General features: G+C 54.0%; 2 protein-coding genes across 3 annotated transcripts; both read left to right on the forward strand.

Moving 5' to 3' along the window:
* Positions 1-240: 240 nt before the first annotated feature.
* On the forward strand, positions 241-9,820 carry ZGPAT (zinc finger CCCH-type and G-patch domain containing). The gene is made up of 6 exons (XM_052784532.1): positions 241-1,166; positions 1,930-2,063; positions 2,838-2,996; positions 4,048-4,179; positions 4,993-5,410; positions 5,876-9,820. The coding sequence occupies exons 1-6, from the start codon at positions 526-528 to the stop codon at positions 6,012-6,014; spliced, it is 1,623 nt and encodes a 540-aa protein (XP_052640492.1). The 5' UTR covers positions 241-525; the 3' UTR covers positions 6,015-9,820.
* LIME1 (Lck interacting transmembrane adaptor 1) lies at positions 8,358-16,493 on the forward strand. 2 transcript variants are annotated; one of them, XM_052784557.1, is made up of 6 exons: positions 8,358-8,590; positions 13,029-13,181; positions 13,746-13,797; positions 13,897-13,984; positions 14,167-14,594; positions 14,973-16,493. In XM_052784557.1, exons 2-6 carry the CDS (start codon positions 13,066-13,068, stop codon positions 15,375-15,377), a joined length of 1,089 nt encoding a protein of 362 aa, XP_052640517.1. In that variant the 5' UTR covers positions 8,358-8,590; positions 13,029-13,065; the 3' UTR covers positions 15,378-16,493. The 2 variants fall into 2 exon arrangements, with proteins under 2 accessions (XP_052640517.1, XP_052640506.1); XM_052784546.1 differs by lacking the exon at positions 8,358-8,590 and adding an exon at positions 10,031-10,919.
* Positions 16,494-17,718: the final 1,225 nt, after the last annotated feature.

Consider the following 17,718-nt stretch of genomic DNA (forward strand, 5'->3'; position numbering starts at 1 on the left):
CTGCGGACGGCCAGGAGAGGCCGAGTGCGCAAGCGCAGTGGAGGGGACGGGCTCGCTGCTGAGTGGCGTAAGGCGTAGGCTAAAGAAGCCGGAAGTGGGTGTGCTGGGGGAGCCGGAAGTTGGCGGGGTGTCATGGCGGCGGTACAGTAGGGGAAGGGGGAGCTGAGGGGTGAGTGGGGAGGCCGAGGCCGAGTCAGGGTCAGGTCGGGGAGTTGCTGCCAGCCCCGTGGCGGAGGGGTGGCGGAGCGGTGCTGTGCGTGGGCCTGGTGGGCTCGAGCGGGCGCCGTGGCGGGGGAGGGCAGGGACCGGCCTCTCCTCGGACTCTCTCATCGCCTTTCGCCGCCTGTTTGCTGCGGGAGCACCGGCCTGGTTACTTCTGAGGGAAGAAGCGGGACGGCGGGGTAGATGGCACTTCTGCGGACAAGGGCTTGTTATCCAAAAAGTTGCTCATCTTAAGTAAACTCTTCGAATATGTTCTGAGTTCGTGGAAAGGACACTGTTAAACACACCTTTATTTTGCTGATAATGGATGAAGAGAGTCTGGAAGCAGCCATTCAGACCTATAATGCCCAGCTGCAGCAAGTGGAGCTGGCTTTAGGGGCAGGCCTGGACCCATCACAGCAGTCGGACTTGATTCAGTTGCAGGAAGATTTAAAGCAGCTTATAGAGCTGACTGAATCCAGCCTGGTGTCAGTGAAAAAGAGCAAACTTCTGGCTACTTTAGATACAAATGCCTCCTCCTCCTCCTCCCCAGTAGGTCTTGCGGAGCAGGACACCAACCCAGACAGTTCTGCCCAAGATGAGGAGTACGCTGCTTTTAAGGAAGCCATTGCTGAGCTCGGAACCGATGAGAAGCCTTCAGCTAATGACGATGGGATATCATCAAAGAGAGATGAAGAAACTGATGACAAAAGTGAATCAAAGTACAGTGAAGAGGAGGAGGAGTCTGACAGAGAGGAGGAGGAATTGAGTGGGATGAAGGTTAAAGCCCCCTACTACAGTTCTTGGGGCACCCTGGAGTACCATAATGCCATGATTGTGGGGACAGAGGACTTAGAAGACGGCAGTGCAGGAGTCAGAGTGCTGTACCTCTATCCAACTCACAAGTCTCTGAAGCCGTGCCCATTCTTCTTGGATGACAAATGCAGATTTAAAGAGAACTGTCGGTAAAAAAGAAAAAGGGGTGGGAGGGGGCTTTTGTCCTTCCTGTCGTTAACGGCCTTGTCGTTCAAAGGGATAAACCTCCTCTGAAAGTACCGTGTTTGGCTTTTTTACCCAATGAAATTTTGCCTTTTTGTTTATGTTTTTAAAATGTGTTATAGTAAGTAGTGGCATCGGTTTGACTGTTTTCTTTAGGTAATGCAGAGATGAAGTGGAAAATCCCATGGGAAGGCTGGAGAGATTTTACATAATCAGTCAACTGGCTAAATTAATAACCGATTAAGTATTGTAAAATAAAACACCAAAGCTTGTCTGTCAATAGTGCATACGTTCCAGTTGCACGGAGAGGTTGTAGAGTCTCTGTCTTTGGAGATCTTCAGAACTTAACTAGATAAAGTCTTGAGCAACCTGATCGGTCTTTGAAGTTGGTTGTGCTTTGAGCAGGAGGTTGGACAGACTGCGTGTCTGAGTGATCCTGTTTATCTCAAAGGACCCGTGAACTTTGTTACTGGATGTGTCACTAGCAAGGAGAGCTTAATTCTCTGGGGTGGGATGCATTCTTTGTTACGTGACATAAATAATATGTTTAAGATGAAAAATGAATATCTTATGTAATTGAAATAATGTATAATAGAACTTCTGTAATTACTGGTAAAGATTCATCACCGCTGACGACTCATTTGCATTTCCTTTTAGGAGGGAAGGAATTTTTATTTAAAGCCTGCTCAAATGAGGTAGAGATAATTCCTCTTCTGCCTTCCCTGGCAGGTTTTCGCATGGTCAGGTGGTCTCTGTGGAAGAGCTTCAGCCATTTCAGGAGCCCAATCTGAGCACGCTGGAGGTGGGCTCAGCCTGCCTGGCGAAACACAGCGATGGAATATGGTACACTGCAAAAATAACTGGTGAGTTGTGTTTCAGTGTACTGCCAGGATTCTGTGTGGAAGATGAAGGCTGATGCTTAAGTGAATGTAAAACTAGACTATTTTGGTTGATGATAGAAAAACATTAACTATGTAGCTGCAGCCCTAAACTGAAAATCTCGACATAGCTGAGAAAACGATCTGAATTTTGTCAGGATTGGGAAGGGAATAGGCTAGGAAACAGGAGGGCGTTATACAAAAAGAAGACATAAAGAGCAGGAATGTGGAAAGGAAATGACTATGTGGTCATTAACTGCACCAAAAGGGAAGAGGCAGGTATTGCAGGAATTGGCGTGCGTATTAGGTTAGAATTGCAATAATCTGCTCTTTTTTAAACAAAAGCTGGGGGAGCTGCCCCTGCCCATCAGCTGCTGATACAGGCTTCCCTGTGTCCTGCGATGGGTGAGGGTTTAGTCTCTCTTTCCATCTTTCTTTGACAATTATTAGGTCAGAGGGGAGTAAGTCTAACTTCTTTTTAATTCCATTTCTCAGCAGCCCATCTTTCTTCATTCTTGGAAGTAAACATTTAAGTATTCAACACAGGCATTGTGGAAATAGCTTTTCATTGCAGTGGGTGCTTCTCCCTCCCAGACAGAAAACTAAAGCACAAAGAAGAAACAGAATTTTTTAAAACACGTGTTCCTTGGGCCTTCCCCCTCTCCCATGTCGTTCCACTGGAGCTAACTGTTTTAGAAAGCCCTCTGCCAGTTGCATATTGGAGACTTGAACTCTTGTTCCTTGCTTTTCCTTCTGTAGACATCGACAGTGGTTACTACACTGTGAAGTTTGATTCTCTGCTGCTCAAGGAAGCTGTTGTGGAAGGAGATAGTGTCATTCCCCCACTGCGAAGTGAAGATGGTGCTGAATCTGCTGAGTCTGATGAAGACAGTGTTGATGATTCTGGTTATGCTAAAGGTGAGAAAGTGGGGACGGTGTGAGCAAAAGCGGTCTAGGTCTGCCTTTCTCCGGGACCTACTGAGTTACTCTCCTGGAGCTTTCATTCTAAGTGTCTCACCTCTGATGAAAGAGTAGCTAATCTCTTTATATGTTGCTGAAAGATAGAAAACAGTAATTAGCTATTATGTTACAATTGCAAACTAAAATCTTTGGTTTATGCAAATTACTGGGCTAATGAAGGTTGGAGGTTTCCATGGGAACTTCCAACACGTGAAAGAACAGGGTGTGATATTTTAGAGCCGAGTTCCAAGCTCTGAGTCAGTTTCTTATGTGGCTGGCTGAGTTGAGCTAATAAGTGAATCAGGAGACTTCCTCATCTCGGGGAACTCCATGTAGCTCCATGACACAAGAGTACGAGACCCCAGTAATTGTGTGTGTTTGGTCCTTCCAGTGCCTCGATGAGGTCGCAGGAAGAGCCATGCCCTGTTTTACTATTGAGAGCTGGCACAGAGAGAGCCCAAGTGACTTCTCTGAGATTACACGGACAGCGCTGTCCCTGTGCTGGTGCCACAGTTACGTCACAGGGACAAAGTTGTGGTCCTGGAGCTCTTTAGTTTAGCCTAATAGAGATTATTGGATCCTAATAACACAATATTAGCATTGTGGCCTCGGGGAGCCTCATACCAGAGACATGAGCTGGAGGCACAGAGTAAGTATTACATGCCACTGTGCCAAATTTTACTTTGATGGTGTATGTCAGTCTGTATGACCATCCTAGAAGGAAGGAAAGGAAGCACTTCTGGATGATTCTGCCTGGAACTATGCGATGGTATGTCCATTAAATCAAGTGAGATCTCTCATTCAGGTAACTCACTGTGCAGCCTTCGTAAAAGGTGACTGCTCAGTAGGAACCAAGTAAGGCTGGAGGAACTGCTGAATGATTCTAGGGTGAGGGAAGTATGTTGCACTGCTTTGTGAAGGCTTTTCATGCTGTGTGGATGCCCCAGATGAAGGTTTGCATAGCAGCTTTGTTTCTGTGTTTCGCTGATTCTTCTCTTCTGTGCCACAGTGATAGACTCAGGAGTTCCAGAGAATGGGGAATGGACTCCTGCATGCAGTTCCTCTTTTGGTGGCTGGGAAGCCCATACTCGTGGTATCGGCTCCAAACTGCTCGTTCAGATGGGATACGAGTTTGGAAAAGGTAAGAGGAGAAGGCGGTCCCGGTGCTGTGAGAGCCCAACTGCCTTGATGGATCTTAAAGCTAGTGAAGAAAAACAAGATTTTGCATTAAGCTAAAACTTTTCTCTGCTGAAGGCCCTGTTAGATAAGGTTCAAGCTATGTGATGAATCACAGCTGTGTTCGAAGGCAAGAAGGGATAACTTAATCGGAGTACAGGCATATGAGTGCACCAGCCCCTGTGTGGTAATAGCAAAAATTGGAGGCATTTGGAACCATGGTCAAGTTCCTGATTAAAGCCGTGAGAACTGTTGTATGAGATGTTCAAAGGCTTTAGGTACAAGGGAACTGATCTATGAAGCTTCTGATGTCTGTGTTAAAGCATCTCCTGGCTCTAGACGCAGACTTCAAAGCCTGCTGAACTAGCTTCTCACTACACAAATTGTATTGAGCCTTGGGGGCTTTAGGAGGGCAGTCTGCTACTTGCATTTGTCTCTAGTTCTCCCAGAGGAACCAAACCAGTTTTAAGAAGAACCTGGCTTGAGAAGCTGAGAATGTGAGGCTGAACGTAGTTTTACAGAAACCGGCCTAACGGGTGGCCTTGGCCTTTTTGTCACATATCAAGATATGCTGCAGAAGGCTCCTGTCGTAGCATCTCCATCCACCATGCTGCAGCCTTTGCTGCTCCCCTTGACTTGGATGGTAGTTACGGCTTTTTGTACCTCAAAAGCCTGTTTGCTTGTTCTGAGCTTGCAGTTGTCAGCGTGAGCTTGTGGTGGGAGGTGACTTGAGAGGGGATGTCCTTGCTCGCAGTAATCGCTTGGTGTCTCTCCTCAGGGTTAGGGAAGAATTCTGAGGGCCGAGTGGAGCCGGTGCAGGCTGTGGTACTTCCTCGAGGGAAGTCCCTTGACCAGTGTGCTGAGGTGCTTCAGAAGAAGAAACAGGGGAAGCTAGACCCAGGCAAATCGAGGAAATGCCGAGCAAAGGGAAACAGCTCTGGACAGTCCCCTGCGGGCAGCCGTAAGCCTCCCCGCAACGTGTTTGACTTTTTGAATGAGAAATTGCGAGGTAAGAGCACTGGGGAGAAGGCTGGAGGGATGGCACTGCCAGAGAGGAACAGCAAAGAGATCTACCATGCTAGCAAGAGCACCAAGAAGGCCCTGAGTGTCCGCCTCTTCCAGACAATGGAGAAGATTGAACAAACGCAGCGGGATATCAGAGGAATCCAGCAGGCCCTGGCACGCAACATTGGACGGTAGGAAAACATTCTCTTTGGGACTGCAGGATGAACTGAGAATTCGTGGCCCTTCTGGGAAGGGGTGGGCTTGAAATGAGGTGTAGGAGGAACAAGTGAAACATACCTGGATGAGACCTAAGGGAAAGGGGAGGAGAGAGACCTTAGCGTGTGTTTCAGAGCAGCTTAGACACTGGCAGATGTATCTGGGGTCCTTTGGCTGGAATTCAGCTGTGACGAAGAGAGGAGCTCTCTGAGGAAAGGTACTGGAGTCCTTTCCTTCTCATGCCCATCTCTGCAGTGTTGTTGTTGAGCATCACAGGAGGACATTTTCTAGCCCCGATTGTGCTGAGCATCAGGTTCTTCCTGGCTTTCAGCAGGTCACTTGCGCTAATCCCGCAGGAAAGGGCAAACCCTCCTGGGATGATGACATGCCTTTGATCTTATCATGCAGGATGACATTGCCATAATGCTTTTTGCTTTCAGGCACAGCATTGCTACAGCTCAGCTGGAGGAGAAGCTGGCTAATGCGCACAAACAGCTGGGGCAGCTGCAGGCCCAGGAAGCCAGTCTGCAGCGGGAGCAGAAGAAAGCAGACACGCATAAGAAAATGACTGAGTTCTAGTCTCTGAGAAAGGCGTTTGACTGCAGTGATTGTCCTTCTAGCCAGCCCCAGTGCTTGTGGCCTCAGAGCCTGGGTGAGCCATCCTGCTCCTCTGGGCTTCAGGCTGCCCAGCCTGAAAACTGGGCTGAAAAGCAGCAGTTTCTAAAACTAGATGCTTCTGAGCTCTGCTGGGAGGGGGAGGAGTACACATCCGTCCAGCCCTGAAAGCCTCCAGTAAGCCTGAGCCTTGTATAAGGACTAGCTACAAGAAATATGATTCTCTGCTCTCTTGCACACTTCTTTCCTCTGTTATCACTACGGTAGCACCTCCATCCAGAGTCTGTAGCTACTCGGGGGATAACATTGCTGGCTACGAACCAGCTGAGGAGGGGCTTTGAAAGCCCCACATCCTGCCATCAACTGTGGCTTGTGTTTGCAGCCAACCGACAAACACAAGTGGAGGCAGGGTCCCGAGCACATTCCGGCGAAGCAGAAAAGGCTTGTGCTGGGTGAAAACAGCAAAGGCAAATTGCTTTAACTGCTCTCTACCTTCTGGTGTTTGCTATGGGATTTATCTGAGAACTGAGGTTTTTTGGGAGCAGTTCCTTGTAGCCCTAGTGTAATGAATAGACAGAAAACTGGCGGCTTGGAGGTGGGTACTAGTGGCCTCAAGCATCAGATTTCATCACTTTGACTGTAAGAGTATCCCTAGGACGTGCTATAGCCTAACTCATTGACTTGGCATGGAAAGCTGCGTGGTTCCACAAGTAGAGTGCCAAAGCTGGGGGAATAAGACAGCAGAGTAACGGATTCTCAAACCTCCTAGCTAGGAACAACTCCGCAGGGAGCCCTGTGATTTTTTGCCATTGTTACTTGAGTTTTTCTGTCCTAGGTGGCTCACTGAACACGTGTCCTTTTACTAAAAAACCTCAGGACCCAGATCCAGGTTGGACTGGGGCCCGGATGAGCACAAAGATCAGGAGGTCTGTATGTGCCCAGCGTGCAGCCCTGTCTGTGGGAGAGCTTCAGGCTATGCTGCAAGCAGGCCATACAAGCGAAGTGCCCTTCCCTGCAGCATGGAGAGTCTTTGGACAGGAAGGTTGTCTTCTCCCCTAGGTTATATTCTGCGTTGGCAGCAGCCAGTCCTTGCCCGAGAGGAGATGGTGGTTTCACCAGATTCTGTTTCTGGTGGAACTTGTGCGTTGTAACTGCTTTTTAAAAAAAAAAAATTTGTTTGCAATTTCATGCCAGTATCTTAAGGGCACATTTTTTTCTTAATTTAAGAAATTGATTTCCTTTTATTCCGTGAGTCATTTTTCTAATGAAAAGTTTTCCTCCTTTAGTACCACCTTTTTTTATCTGTTCCTAAGAAACTTATAAAGCTGTCAGCCTGGTCAGGGCTGCACCTACTTGTAGGGTCAGGCTGCCAAACTAACCAGAAAATCTAAGGCTGAAGAAGATACGATCAGAGTTGTTCAAGTCATGTGGGATTTAGCATTGCTGCAGACACACCTCAGAAAACACAGAGCAACAGCAAAAGTAAACAAGATGAACATCTTCAGGAAACCTGTTAGAGTGACTCTCTTCTCTTGGAAAGCAGTTGGATCCTGCTGTGATGGGCACCATGTAGATGTGAAAGGTAGCGTGGGCTGCCTTGAGCACTTCAGCATCCATCAGTTTCTAACTAAATTGGCCGTACTATCTTCATTGTTCTGAATTTGTGTTCTCCACGCACTGGGCTTAACTCGAGGGTTTAACAATGGTTGCTCAGTGCCCTTCCCTCACAAATGACTGTTTGTTCCCCACACTGAAATGTTGAGTGGTGACAAGGATTAATGTGCCCAGCTTAGCATGGGTGCTCGCTGAAGTGGCCCATGACTGGTGAGCCAAGCCGCACAGAGAAATTTCTTGGGTTTGTTTTGTGCTCTGACACTATATAACATCATTGGCTCCTCTTTAAGAATTGGGTGTATTAGCCCTGTGTCTCGGCTAAGATGTATTTTGACCCTTCCTTGGGATTTCCACAGCCTTACTTGTCAGACTCCTATTCAAATGGCTGCTCCCTCCCACCCAAGACAGTTCAAGTCCCTGGTGAATAAAGTTGGTTTTTATTTTTTTTTCCCCTCTGTCCTTGTAAGGCATTGTTCATTTGCAAGGTAATGATGATCTGTGGCGACCCATTCTTTCCTTATATTCCCCTGCGGATAGAGAGCTGGCACTAAAACCAGCTCGGTGGGAAGTGGAGCGCGGCAGAGGGTGCTCTTATGTGCCGGATGCCTGCAGAGCCCGTCTGCAGCGCTGCTCGCAGCCAAGGCGGGGAGAAACCCAGCCTACCACTGGGTGAAGCAACCACCTCTGCAGGCCAGGAAGCGAGCTGTGGTGTGTGCTGCATGGTGTCTGCTCAGAGCTGTCTGCTCTAGAAGGAGCTAAAGAGGAGTGGGAGAGCTCAGATCGAGATGTTTGAAATGTTCGGAAACCCCTAACGAGGAGTAACTCTGTGGGATAAAAGAAACGAAATTCTCCAGGTTGGCTGGCGAGGAAGAGAGCATGATCGGATTCCCACTCTTCACACTCACCGGCTTTTGAGTTTCTGCTAAGTAAGTGGTGTTTGCTTTCTTGCCTGGTGAACTGGGGTATCTGCAGCTACACCAGGGGTTGAAAAATACGTAAAAAACCCCTGATCTATATAGAAATTCCAGCGTTGTCGCGGATGCTGTTGCAGCTAGCTAGACTGGACAGGCAGGATTCCTACTCAACGCTGCAGTGGGGAAGCATCGGCTGGGTTAAACTTTCAGTCGGCTGCGAGGAGGGCTGTGAGCTTTGTGCCGCTTAATGCTTTGTGCTCTGCAAGCATCTGGGCTTACAAAGGAGGAAAAGGTGCTTGAGCTTGGCAACGCTGCTGGGGTCCCGTGGCTTGAATCTAGAGGTTGAGCGGGAACCGATTACTTTCTTGGGGAATGAGTTGTTGAGTTCAGAGGTGTGTGGCATTCTTTTTTTTTTCAACAGAAAAATTTCCAGTTGTCTTGTGGGGAGGGGGACTAGAGTTTTTGCTTGCATGTGGAACAGCTCTTGGGGAACGTCTGAGCTCCTGGCTGCAGGTGAGAAGGCTTGAGAGAGTGTGATCATTGAAACGCTGTCCTCTGTAAACCTGAAATTATGTAAAACTACTGAATGTGTGGCAAGAAAACCACTGTGGTAGGCAGGTGATTCTCTAGAAAACATGTTTCTGCTTAATATGCCCATCCTGTATTTTGGAATCTGGCTTCCCATAACCGCAGGACCGAGGTCTCTGCTGGTGTCCTGCTGTGGCTCAGCTCTGCAGAAAATCTCTCTAGCAGGTTCTCAGCTTCTGCTTGAAAGTGCATTTCTCTGCCCAAGTGAGGGCATTTCCAGCAGTCACGGAAGGGCGGGAAGAGAGAAAAATGCTGAAATGATGTCAGCCTCGACCAAAGCCACACGGTGTGAGCAGGCGGGTCGCTTACCTTAAGGTGTAAGACTATATTTTCACAAAAGCCACTCTGGCATATGAGTAACGATCAGGACTGTAATTAGAAGCATGCGTCCAAGTTTTGTGACATTTGGGTCTGGCGTGTAGAAATACAGTTGGCCCTTTCTAAATGAAATGCCTCCACAGGAGTTCGACCGTGAAATCTCTCCCCCCCGCTGCAGAAATGTGAGTGAAGTGGGTGAGATCTCGTGCCTGCTCCATGTTTGAAATAGTCTTAAGATGTACTAATTGCATCCCATGGTCTAGGGCAGATTCAGTGTTGTTGACTAATTGTTATGGGGCTTTCACTCTTCATAATTGAAAAGAAAAAAAAGACCTACTTCTGCTTCTTGGGACTTTTTTTCAGTGCAACTCCCCAGGGTACCCGAGCTGTGTTTGCTGCAGCCGTGTTCGCAATCACTGATGGAAATCAGCTTGTAATGTTTGCCCTGGTTTCTTGCAAATACGCTTTTAGTAGTTTCATAGACTTTCTTCTCGTCACCCTGTACCAAACACTGTGTGCGGTTTTATCTGGGTAGATGAATCAGAGGCCAAGCAAAATCAGCAGCAGCAGCAGCACTTAATTTTACAGTAAATTTAATCTTGTTTTCATGAAACCCAGCTGAGAAACTTGTGCCTTTTGTAGGAGTCACAAGTAACAAACCAACTGCATTTATCGTGCCTGTGCTCAGGTATCACAAAAGGGAGTTATTCCCTCCTCGGTGGGCTGTGGGTGCACGTCGCACGTATGCAACGGCTGTGCCTGCTCTCATGTTCAAAGCCATCTTGGCTCGTGGAGCCAGCGTGTTATTAAATGCTGTCTGCTGAGTCTCCTGCCCCGGAGAATAACCCCAGGACTGGGAGATCAATAACTTTATTGGCAGGGAATTCAGGTGTACATTGCGGAAGGTCTGTTTGAGACTTTCTGCCTTGCAAACCTGCTTAGTCCTACCTGAGAGGCACTGGGTTTTCTTCTCAAATTTGTAATTTTGGGAGAACCAACGTGTTGTCCCAAGAAGTGGTTTCTTCCAGTGACTGCTGAGCGTGCACTGGGCATTTTTATAGGTCAGAAATCCAGGAGCAACCACCGACCTCTGGCACAACAGAAAGTAGGTCAGAAGAATTTCTCTGTGTTAATTTTGACTTAGGAAGCCTCTGCCTTCCTTCTTCAATCTTAAAAATTCAGGGATGGAAAATCCACCCGCTGTGGGATAAGTTGCCCTGTGTGTGCCTGCCTCAGCGTGGTAAAAGCTCGCACTTTGATTCTGACATAACACCAGCTCACAGCCGTTGTACCTCGTTATAATTTTGTCTGCTAAACCTCAGAGCCTACTCAGTTCTACCCTGAACGAAGTTGCTTCTGCAGCCTGCGATCCTGTCGCTCTAATGAGCTAAACAAGTTCAGCAAGGACTGTCTAAAGCAACTGCCCGTGTTGCAGGTAATCCGTTTAATTAATGTATGCTCAGACAGAAAAGTAGTGTTGTCTAATTAAAATGTCGTTGGAGAGGGAACAGCCTTCCCTTCCCAGCTCTGATCTAAGCCAGTCTGTCCAGCCCGGTTAGTCACTAAAACCTCCGTGTCTCACTTTCTGCGTTGAAATAATTGCTCTCCAGGGGTTAAGGCTTCAGTCAGGGAACTTTCCAAAGGCGTGGGAAGTTCTCAGATAAAAAGGTGCTACAAGTAGGCAGAGACTTGCTGGTTATTGGGGTAAAGATGCACCGGAGATGCTGCCTTGTGACACGGGGCGCAGGGCAGAGGGGAGGGAGATCGGTCCCTCGATGGGCACAGACCTCCCCGCTCGCCGTGGGGCTGGGGCTGCTGTAGCACCCAAGATCTGTGCGAGGCAGGGTGGTTTCTCATCGGCGCTCATCTGATCTTTGTCATCCGGATTAAGATATGTGAGAGGGTGAGTAAGAGGTGCTCGGCGTGCCCCACGGGATCTCTGTGTCCCCAGCTGCGTCGGTGGAAGCTGTCCTGCTCGGCTGTGCCAGCCCTGTCCCGCCTGGGGACTCTGCCACAGGCCAAGTCTGGATCAGTGACTGGCTTCTTCGAGCCATGCCTTACGCTGGTGCTGGGAACTGCCTCGGTCTCCCTTTGGACCAGGCATTTTCAGGATGCGGGCACGTGCTTCTCTAGTAGCACACCAGCCTTTTTGAGGAGCAGGGTGTGCACAGAGCTGGGCTTGGGCAGGGCTGGGAGCAGCAGCCGCCGTCTCGACATCGGCGCAGGTGAAGCGGTGTCAGCTTTTGCTTCGGGCTTTGCAGCACGCTGACAGCCGAGTGTGGACAGGGACGATGGGACGGGGCGTCACCAAGAGCCCCCCTGGGAAAGGCATGGGATCCTGACGGGCTGGGGAGCATCTGCAATTTGTGTCGGGCTCCCCGGCACCTTCATGCCTCTGCACCGCTTGCTCTGGCCTTGCCGCTGCCGTGGTTTGCAGGGGAGGACCGTTTTCCTTGAATAAGGCGCAGGGAAGAGGGCTGGGTTTGGGCAAGGCACGGCTTTTTCTTTAGGCAGAGGAAAGTGGTCAAAAGGTCAGGCATTTTCTGCTCTCGTGTCACAGCACAGAGCGGCTGCAGAACCGGGGTTGCGGTGGGGGGGTCCGTGTATGCCGCGCTGCCTGTGCCGAAGAGCCGACCTGGCTGGGATGGTGCTTGATTGTGATCCCGCAGCTCCTGGCTCAAGCGCAGATCATGCTGGGATGCTGCAGGGAGCGACTCGGGTTCCCATGAGAGCAGAAATGTTGCTGTGGGGTTTGCAAGGCTGGGCTGGGCTCCGCCACCCGGGAGCTCGCCGTGCATGGCGCTGCAAATGGGGAGGTGCCGGTGATGCCGGCAGCACCGTCGTTCCCACCCAGGATTTTCTCCCCCGTAACTCCGCAGGTTGCATGGCACGGGTGGATGGGACCAAATCCCACGGGGCTCAGAGGAGGAGAGGGCGAGACCCGCTGTGGAAGGAGGGTGTCCCGGTGCATGCCGGCATGCCCAGGGTGTGAGGAGGGAGAGGCGGCTGTGAGGCTGAAGCTCACCCCCTTTCTGGGAAGCTGAGTCATTTGTTTCCCCGTCCTGTCTGGGCCACCCCACAACCCAGGGCTGTGTCCCAGTGTCCCCAGAAAGCACACTGGCACTTTTGGGATGTCTCCAGAGGGTTTTCAGGGCCACCGGGCATCTCCTTTTCAACATCTCGGTGGCAACTTGGGAGCTTGAATCCTGTTGCGTTTGTTGGGTTTGGGGTTTTTTAAAAGGAACCAAAATCTGAAGTTTTTCCTTGCGGGTGGCAAAGCATCCGCCTCTGGGCATCCGCACCAGGCTGGGCAGGGCGTTGGAGGCAGCGCAGCAGCCCCGGGGAGGGCAGGAGCCGGCCAGAAAATTGGGACCCCGGTGCACATCCCCCTCCAGAGCACCCGGAGAGACCCCCTTCTCTCCGTGCAGGGGGGGCTGCACTGCGGAGGCCCTGGCAAGCCCTGGGGGGCCACGGAACACCATCTTGTGCCATGGTAAGCCCAGCAGCGCCCGGCTGCACCCCGACTTGTGTTTTCTCTCCCCAGAGCTTGACCCCGCAGCGGTGTCAGAAGCGGCTCCCCCATGGCTGCAGCCGGCAGCGAGGGGGTGGCACGGACCCCGCTCCTGCCAGCCAGTGCTGTCCTGGCCCTGCTCGGTGTCCTGGTCTACCTGGGCGCTCTGTGCACTGCCTGCAGACGGTACGTGCTGCCCACTGCCCCTCTGCTTTGCCTCCTGGTGCTGGGAATGGGGCTGGGGACCCTTCGGTGGCATTTGGTGGCTGAATGTGGAGACCCCACGTGTGCCTGTCCTGAGCTGGGACCGCTGGGATCTGCTGCTCTGTTCACCCTGAACCCCCAGCTGCAGCCCCAGTGCAACTCTGCCTGGCCTAATCCTGCACCCCTGTGCCTCGCTGCCCCCACCACCACCACCGCTGCACCCCCTGCACCCAAAAGCCTTGCAGGAGCAGCCTGGAGAGGGCTGAGCTGCAAGCGGGATGGGTGGGATGGGTGATGCCAGGGGCGATGCCAGCGGTGTCCGGCACGGCTCAGTGGCGTGCAGGATGCAATCGAGACCTCCCCAGCCAGCGCGGACACTGCTGCGGGGCTGGCGAAGGAGCAGGGTTGTGGATTTGGGGGGGTGCTGCTGCTCCGGCGAGGGGCACGTGGCGATGCCCACCATGGCCACGTCGGGGTCCTGGGGCGCCGGCTCCTTGCCCCCAGCTTGGCCGCTTGCCTCGGGCTCAGCTCCGCTTCTCTCCGCAGCAAGGGCAGGAAGAAGAAAGTCCCTCCGGATGGGGTGAAGCTGGTGGATGAGGTAAGGGCACACTGGGGGGGCAGGATCCGCCCCGGGGGAGCTCTGGGCACCCCAACTCCCAGCCAGGAGCCTGACGGTGTGCGTTCCCCCCCGTTGCAGTCCCTGCTCAGACAGACGCAGCTGCGGTCGCTCAGCAAATCCGACACGAAGCTGCACGAGCTGTACCGGGTGAAGGCCAGGGACGACAGTGAGTGGCCATCGAGCCGGGGGAGCCGATGGGGGCCAGTGACCCTTGATGGGTGCCCGTAGTCCCCGCACAGCCTGCCGAGCGCATCGCGGCAATGCCACAGTGCCCGCGCAGTGCTGGCGCAGGGGTTGGTGCTTGCTGCATTCCCGGTGTCCCCTCCATCTCCTCTCTTCTCCCCGCAGCCCAGCGGCCGGCCAGCCTGGATTTCCCCTGCCCCACGGCCCCCACGGCCAGTGCCGACTCCCTGCACAGCCCCGGCATCAGCGTCCTGCTGCACCGTGAGCTGCCCCAGATCCCCATCCCCGACCCCCCGGCTGCCTCCCCGTCCCCCGACCAGACCTACTCCAACCTGCTCTTCACCCCGCTGCGGAAACCGGTGCCAGACACGGTCTATGAGTGCCTGGCGGTGGGAGGGGAGGATGCCCTGGTGCCCTCCGTGCCCGCTGGCACCCAGTTGCCCCCTCCACGTGCCGGGCACGGGGCGGCCGATTACGCCTGTGTCCGCAAGGTGAAGAAGACGGTGCCCGGGGACGTGCAGGATGGGGCCGTGGCAGGGCCTCCCAGAGCATTGCAGTGCTGGGATGGCATGGGTGATGCTCCCCGGGCGAAGGTACTGCTCTGGGGGGGTGGCAGGGATGGGGCACGGGGCTGGTGTTGTGCTGGCTGGCTGGGGCAAGTGGGGGGCCATGTGATGCCCTGCCTCCCTGTAATGCCCATGTTCGGAGCAGGGTGTAAATTAGGCTACTGCATTTCCAGCAGAGGTTTGGGGGGGCAGGATGAAGCCGAGACCCCGAGGGCAGACGATGCCCACGGTGCTGCTCTCTGTGCCTTGCAAAAGGCTCCCCGGGTTGTGCAAAAAGCAGGATCCCCCATGGTTAATCCGCCGCCAGGATCCTCCTGGGGGCTGTGGGAAGCCGGGGGGGCACAGGCATGGGGATACCTTGCAGTGGGCAGGGATTGCCCCCGAACCCCCACCTTCCTTTTGCAGCTGGAAGAGATGTACTCGACAGTGTGCAAAGCCACCAAGAAGAAAACCCAGGTCCCCGCATCATCCCCGAGGGCCGAGAGGGAGGTGGGTGCTGGGTGGCCGCCCCCCCGCCGGGAGGAGGGTGCCCCGGCCGGGTGCTGGTCCTCGGCAGCCCAAGGCCCCCCCGATCCCTGCTACGAGTCCATCAACGACAGAGCCTGGACTGCTCAGGGCCGCAGCCCCGAGCCGGACTACGAGGCCGTGGACGTTAACTGGAAGAAGGTGGCAAAACGGGACAAGCCGGGGAAGCCCTGTGCCCCCGAAAACCTGTACGAAAGCGTCGGCGACATTTGGGCGGCGGAGTCCCGGCGAGCATCCACCAGGACGGCGGCCAACGGGCTGGAGGTGTACATCACCAACCTATAGCATCCCCCCCCCCAGGGAGCGGGGTCCTCGCCGCAGGGTGGTCCCACCCCAGTCGGATGCTGTCGGGGAGGGGGGATCCCCTGGGACCGGCTTTCCACGGGGTTGAGCCTTGCGGGGATGGGCGCACACAAAGCCGGTGCCCGCTGGGGCGGCTGCATTCTGTATATATGTTATGTTACTTTTCTTTAAGCCTCCTTGTCCTGGCTCAACCCACCCGGTGCGAGCAGGTTGATGTTGGGATGCCCCGAGATGAGCAGTTTATGGGTGCTGGGTGCCACGTGGGAGCCTGGTGGGACAGGGCTGGTGCTGCCACCAAGGTGGGAACCAGGTTGGGGCCGGTTGTGTTTTGGGGTGGGTGGTGGCAGGGCTGTGGGCCAGTCCTGGGGCCCTGGGCTGCAGGATCAGGCCCCTCATCAGTGGGGTTATGCCATGAGCGAGGGTGTCCATCCTCCTCCCTCTGCCTGGGGGAGAGCAGGGGCCTGTCCAGCTCCCGGGATGCACGGAGCAGCTTTGCTCCCATCACTGAATGTCCCCGGTTATGGGGACCAGGGGCCAGCCCCATGCCTTGGTGCAAGGGAGAGCGAGGCGGCCGCCTGTCCTCCATCACCCACTCCCACCCTTCGGACGTGTGCAAGGGTGCCTCCATGAGCAGCCGTCTCCCAAACACCATTAAAAGGCTGAGAGGGGTTTATCCTTGTCAGGAGAAAACACTCTTAAACTGGATCTAAAACCCTGGTGCTGGTGCTTGGTGCTGCTGCTGCAGCAACACGGCGGTGCCGGCGCTGGGAGAGTGGCTTTGGGTGCAGCGTAACCGTGAGCGGGCGCACCTGTGCTGCACGGGTGGTTTTACACCTCCGAGATGGGGATGCACAGCCACCGCCAAGAGCTGCTGAAATGCGGTGGGCCATCCCGGAGCAGGGATTCACTGTGGCTGTGCCTAAAACCGCGGCTCGGGGGCTCTGCGTGGGGTCAGGGTCAGAGCTGGGGAGCATTTGCACAGCGTTTGCTGCCTGCTCGCCTCCGCGTCGCTCCCGCAGGTGCTGCAGCCTCAACGGGTGCCAAAAAACGCTCAGGAGAGCTGGACGCGCACCCGGAACCCTCGGACCCTGGGGCTCAAACTTTCCTCCTCTCCTCCCCACAGGGAGTTTGGCATCCCTACCCCAAGGGATGCCTGGTGTCCCCCGGGAGATGTGCCTGGGGGATGAACTCTGAAGGTGCTGGGACAGGGGTCCTGCACCGATGGTGGCCCTGGTTTGACTGCAGCCCCTCTGGATGTAGCACAGCCGTTTTGTGTGGTCCGGCTGGAGGCTGCCCGACCTCATGGCACGCTGGCCCGGTGCTTGCTGGAGCCGGCCGGGACCTGTGGCGGCAGAGCCGCCGTGCCATGCCGTGCCGTGCCGTGCAGCAGGCAGGAAGCCACGCGCCTGCCTTCGGCAGCTTTGCCCCTACATCACAGCAGGCAGAGATTAAAAACGAAAACAAGGCGCTCAGCAAAACCCGCTGCAGGCTGAAGACGTTAAAGCTGGGAGGCAGCTTCAGGCGCTCATGCCACTTTGTCAGCCCCACGCTCGATGCCAAACCACAGCCGCTCGAGATAGAGGAGTCAGCCCCGGCAGCTGCTCCCATCCCCCTGCGAGATAAGGGCCCTGATAGAAAACGGCGTGGGGCGGCTGGCGCCGATGCTGCCACGTTCTTCCTGCTGCCAGCCGCTCCGCGCCGGCATGTGGGCTGCCCCCGGCCGCATCCTTCTCCTGCTCGCTTTCTCCATCATCCCATCCCACAGCTTTCCAGAGCTGGGTCCCTCCTGCACCACCCGAATCCCCTGGGAGCTGTGGTTGGGCTGCACCGGCCCCGTGCAGGAGCATCACCTCTTAGCATCGTTCCCGGAGCAGGATGGGCCCTGCGCTGCCCGCGGGGTCAGGACGGTGCTGGCACTGCCCGCGGGGTCGGGACGTGGGTACCACTGTGCCGATTCCCCCGGGAAAGGCAGGCTCGTCTCAGCACTGAGCTGCACCCAGGCCAGGGAAAGCTGCTGCTTGTGCTGAGCTGGGGGTGGCCAAAGCATCTCCCAAACCTGCAACAGCAGCAGCAGAAAAAGCCCCGTGTTGCAGGACCAACCGCTTGCCCATAATTCAGCAGAGCCGGATTCACATTTAAATACAAGAGCAACTGCCCAGTCCTTGGGGTGATGGAAAATGTGCCCAGAGCCCCAGCAGGAGGCTCAAAAACTGGGTGACAAATGAAGGATCCATCCCAAAACATCGCTTGGAGTCTCGTCGTCTGGCCGGGAAGGTCGGGGTCAGCATCAGACCGAGGGCAGCAGGTAGGGCTGGGAGCACCC

This window comes from Harpia harpyja, chromosome 1 (assembly GCF_026419915.1).
Source record: "Harpia harpyja isolate bHarHar1 chromosome 1, bHarHar1 primary haplotype, whole genome shotgun sequence".
Taxonomy (NCBI): Eukaryota; Metazoa; Chordata; class Aves; order Accipitriformes; family Accipitridae; genus Harpia; species Harpia harpyja.

What these genes read in the sequence shown, in the direction of transcription:
- ZGPAT (XM_052784532.1), top strand. Translation starts at nt 526, where the DNA reads ATGGATGAAGAGAGTCTGGAAGCAGCCATTCAGACCTATAATGCCCAG. An exon ending in AGATTTAAAGAGAACTGTCG is followed by an intron (nt 1,167 to 1,929) that starts GTAAAAAAGAAA and finishes CTTCCCTGGCAG; the next exon opens with GTTTTCGCATGGTCAGGTGG. An exon ending in CTGGCACGCAACATTGGACG is followed by an intron (nt 5,411 to 5,875) that starts GTAGGAAAACAT and finishes TTTTGCTTTCAG; the next exon opens with GCACAGCATTGCTACAGCTC.
- LIME1 (XM_052784557.1), top strand. Translation starts at nt 13,066, where the DNA reads ATGGCTGCAGCCGGCAGCGAGGGGGTGGCACGGACCCCGCTCCTGCCA. An exon ending in CTGTGCACTGCCTGCAGACG is followed by an intron (nt 13,182 to 13,745) that starts GTACGTGCTGCC and finishes TTCTCTCCGCAG; the next exon opens with CAAGGGCAGGAAGAAGAAAG. An exon ending in GGTGAAGGCCAGGGACGACA is followed by an intron (nt 13,985 to 14,166) that starts GTGAGTGGCCAT and finishes TTCTCCCCGCAG; the next exon opens with CCCAGCGGCCGGCCAGCCTG.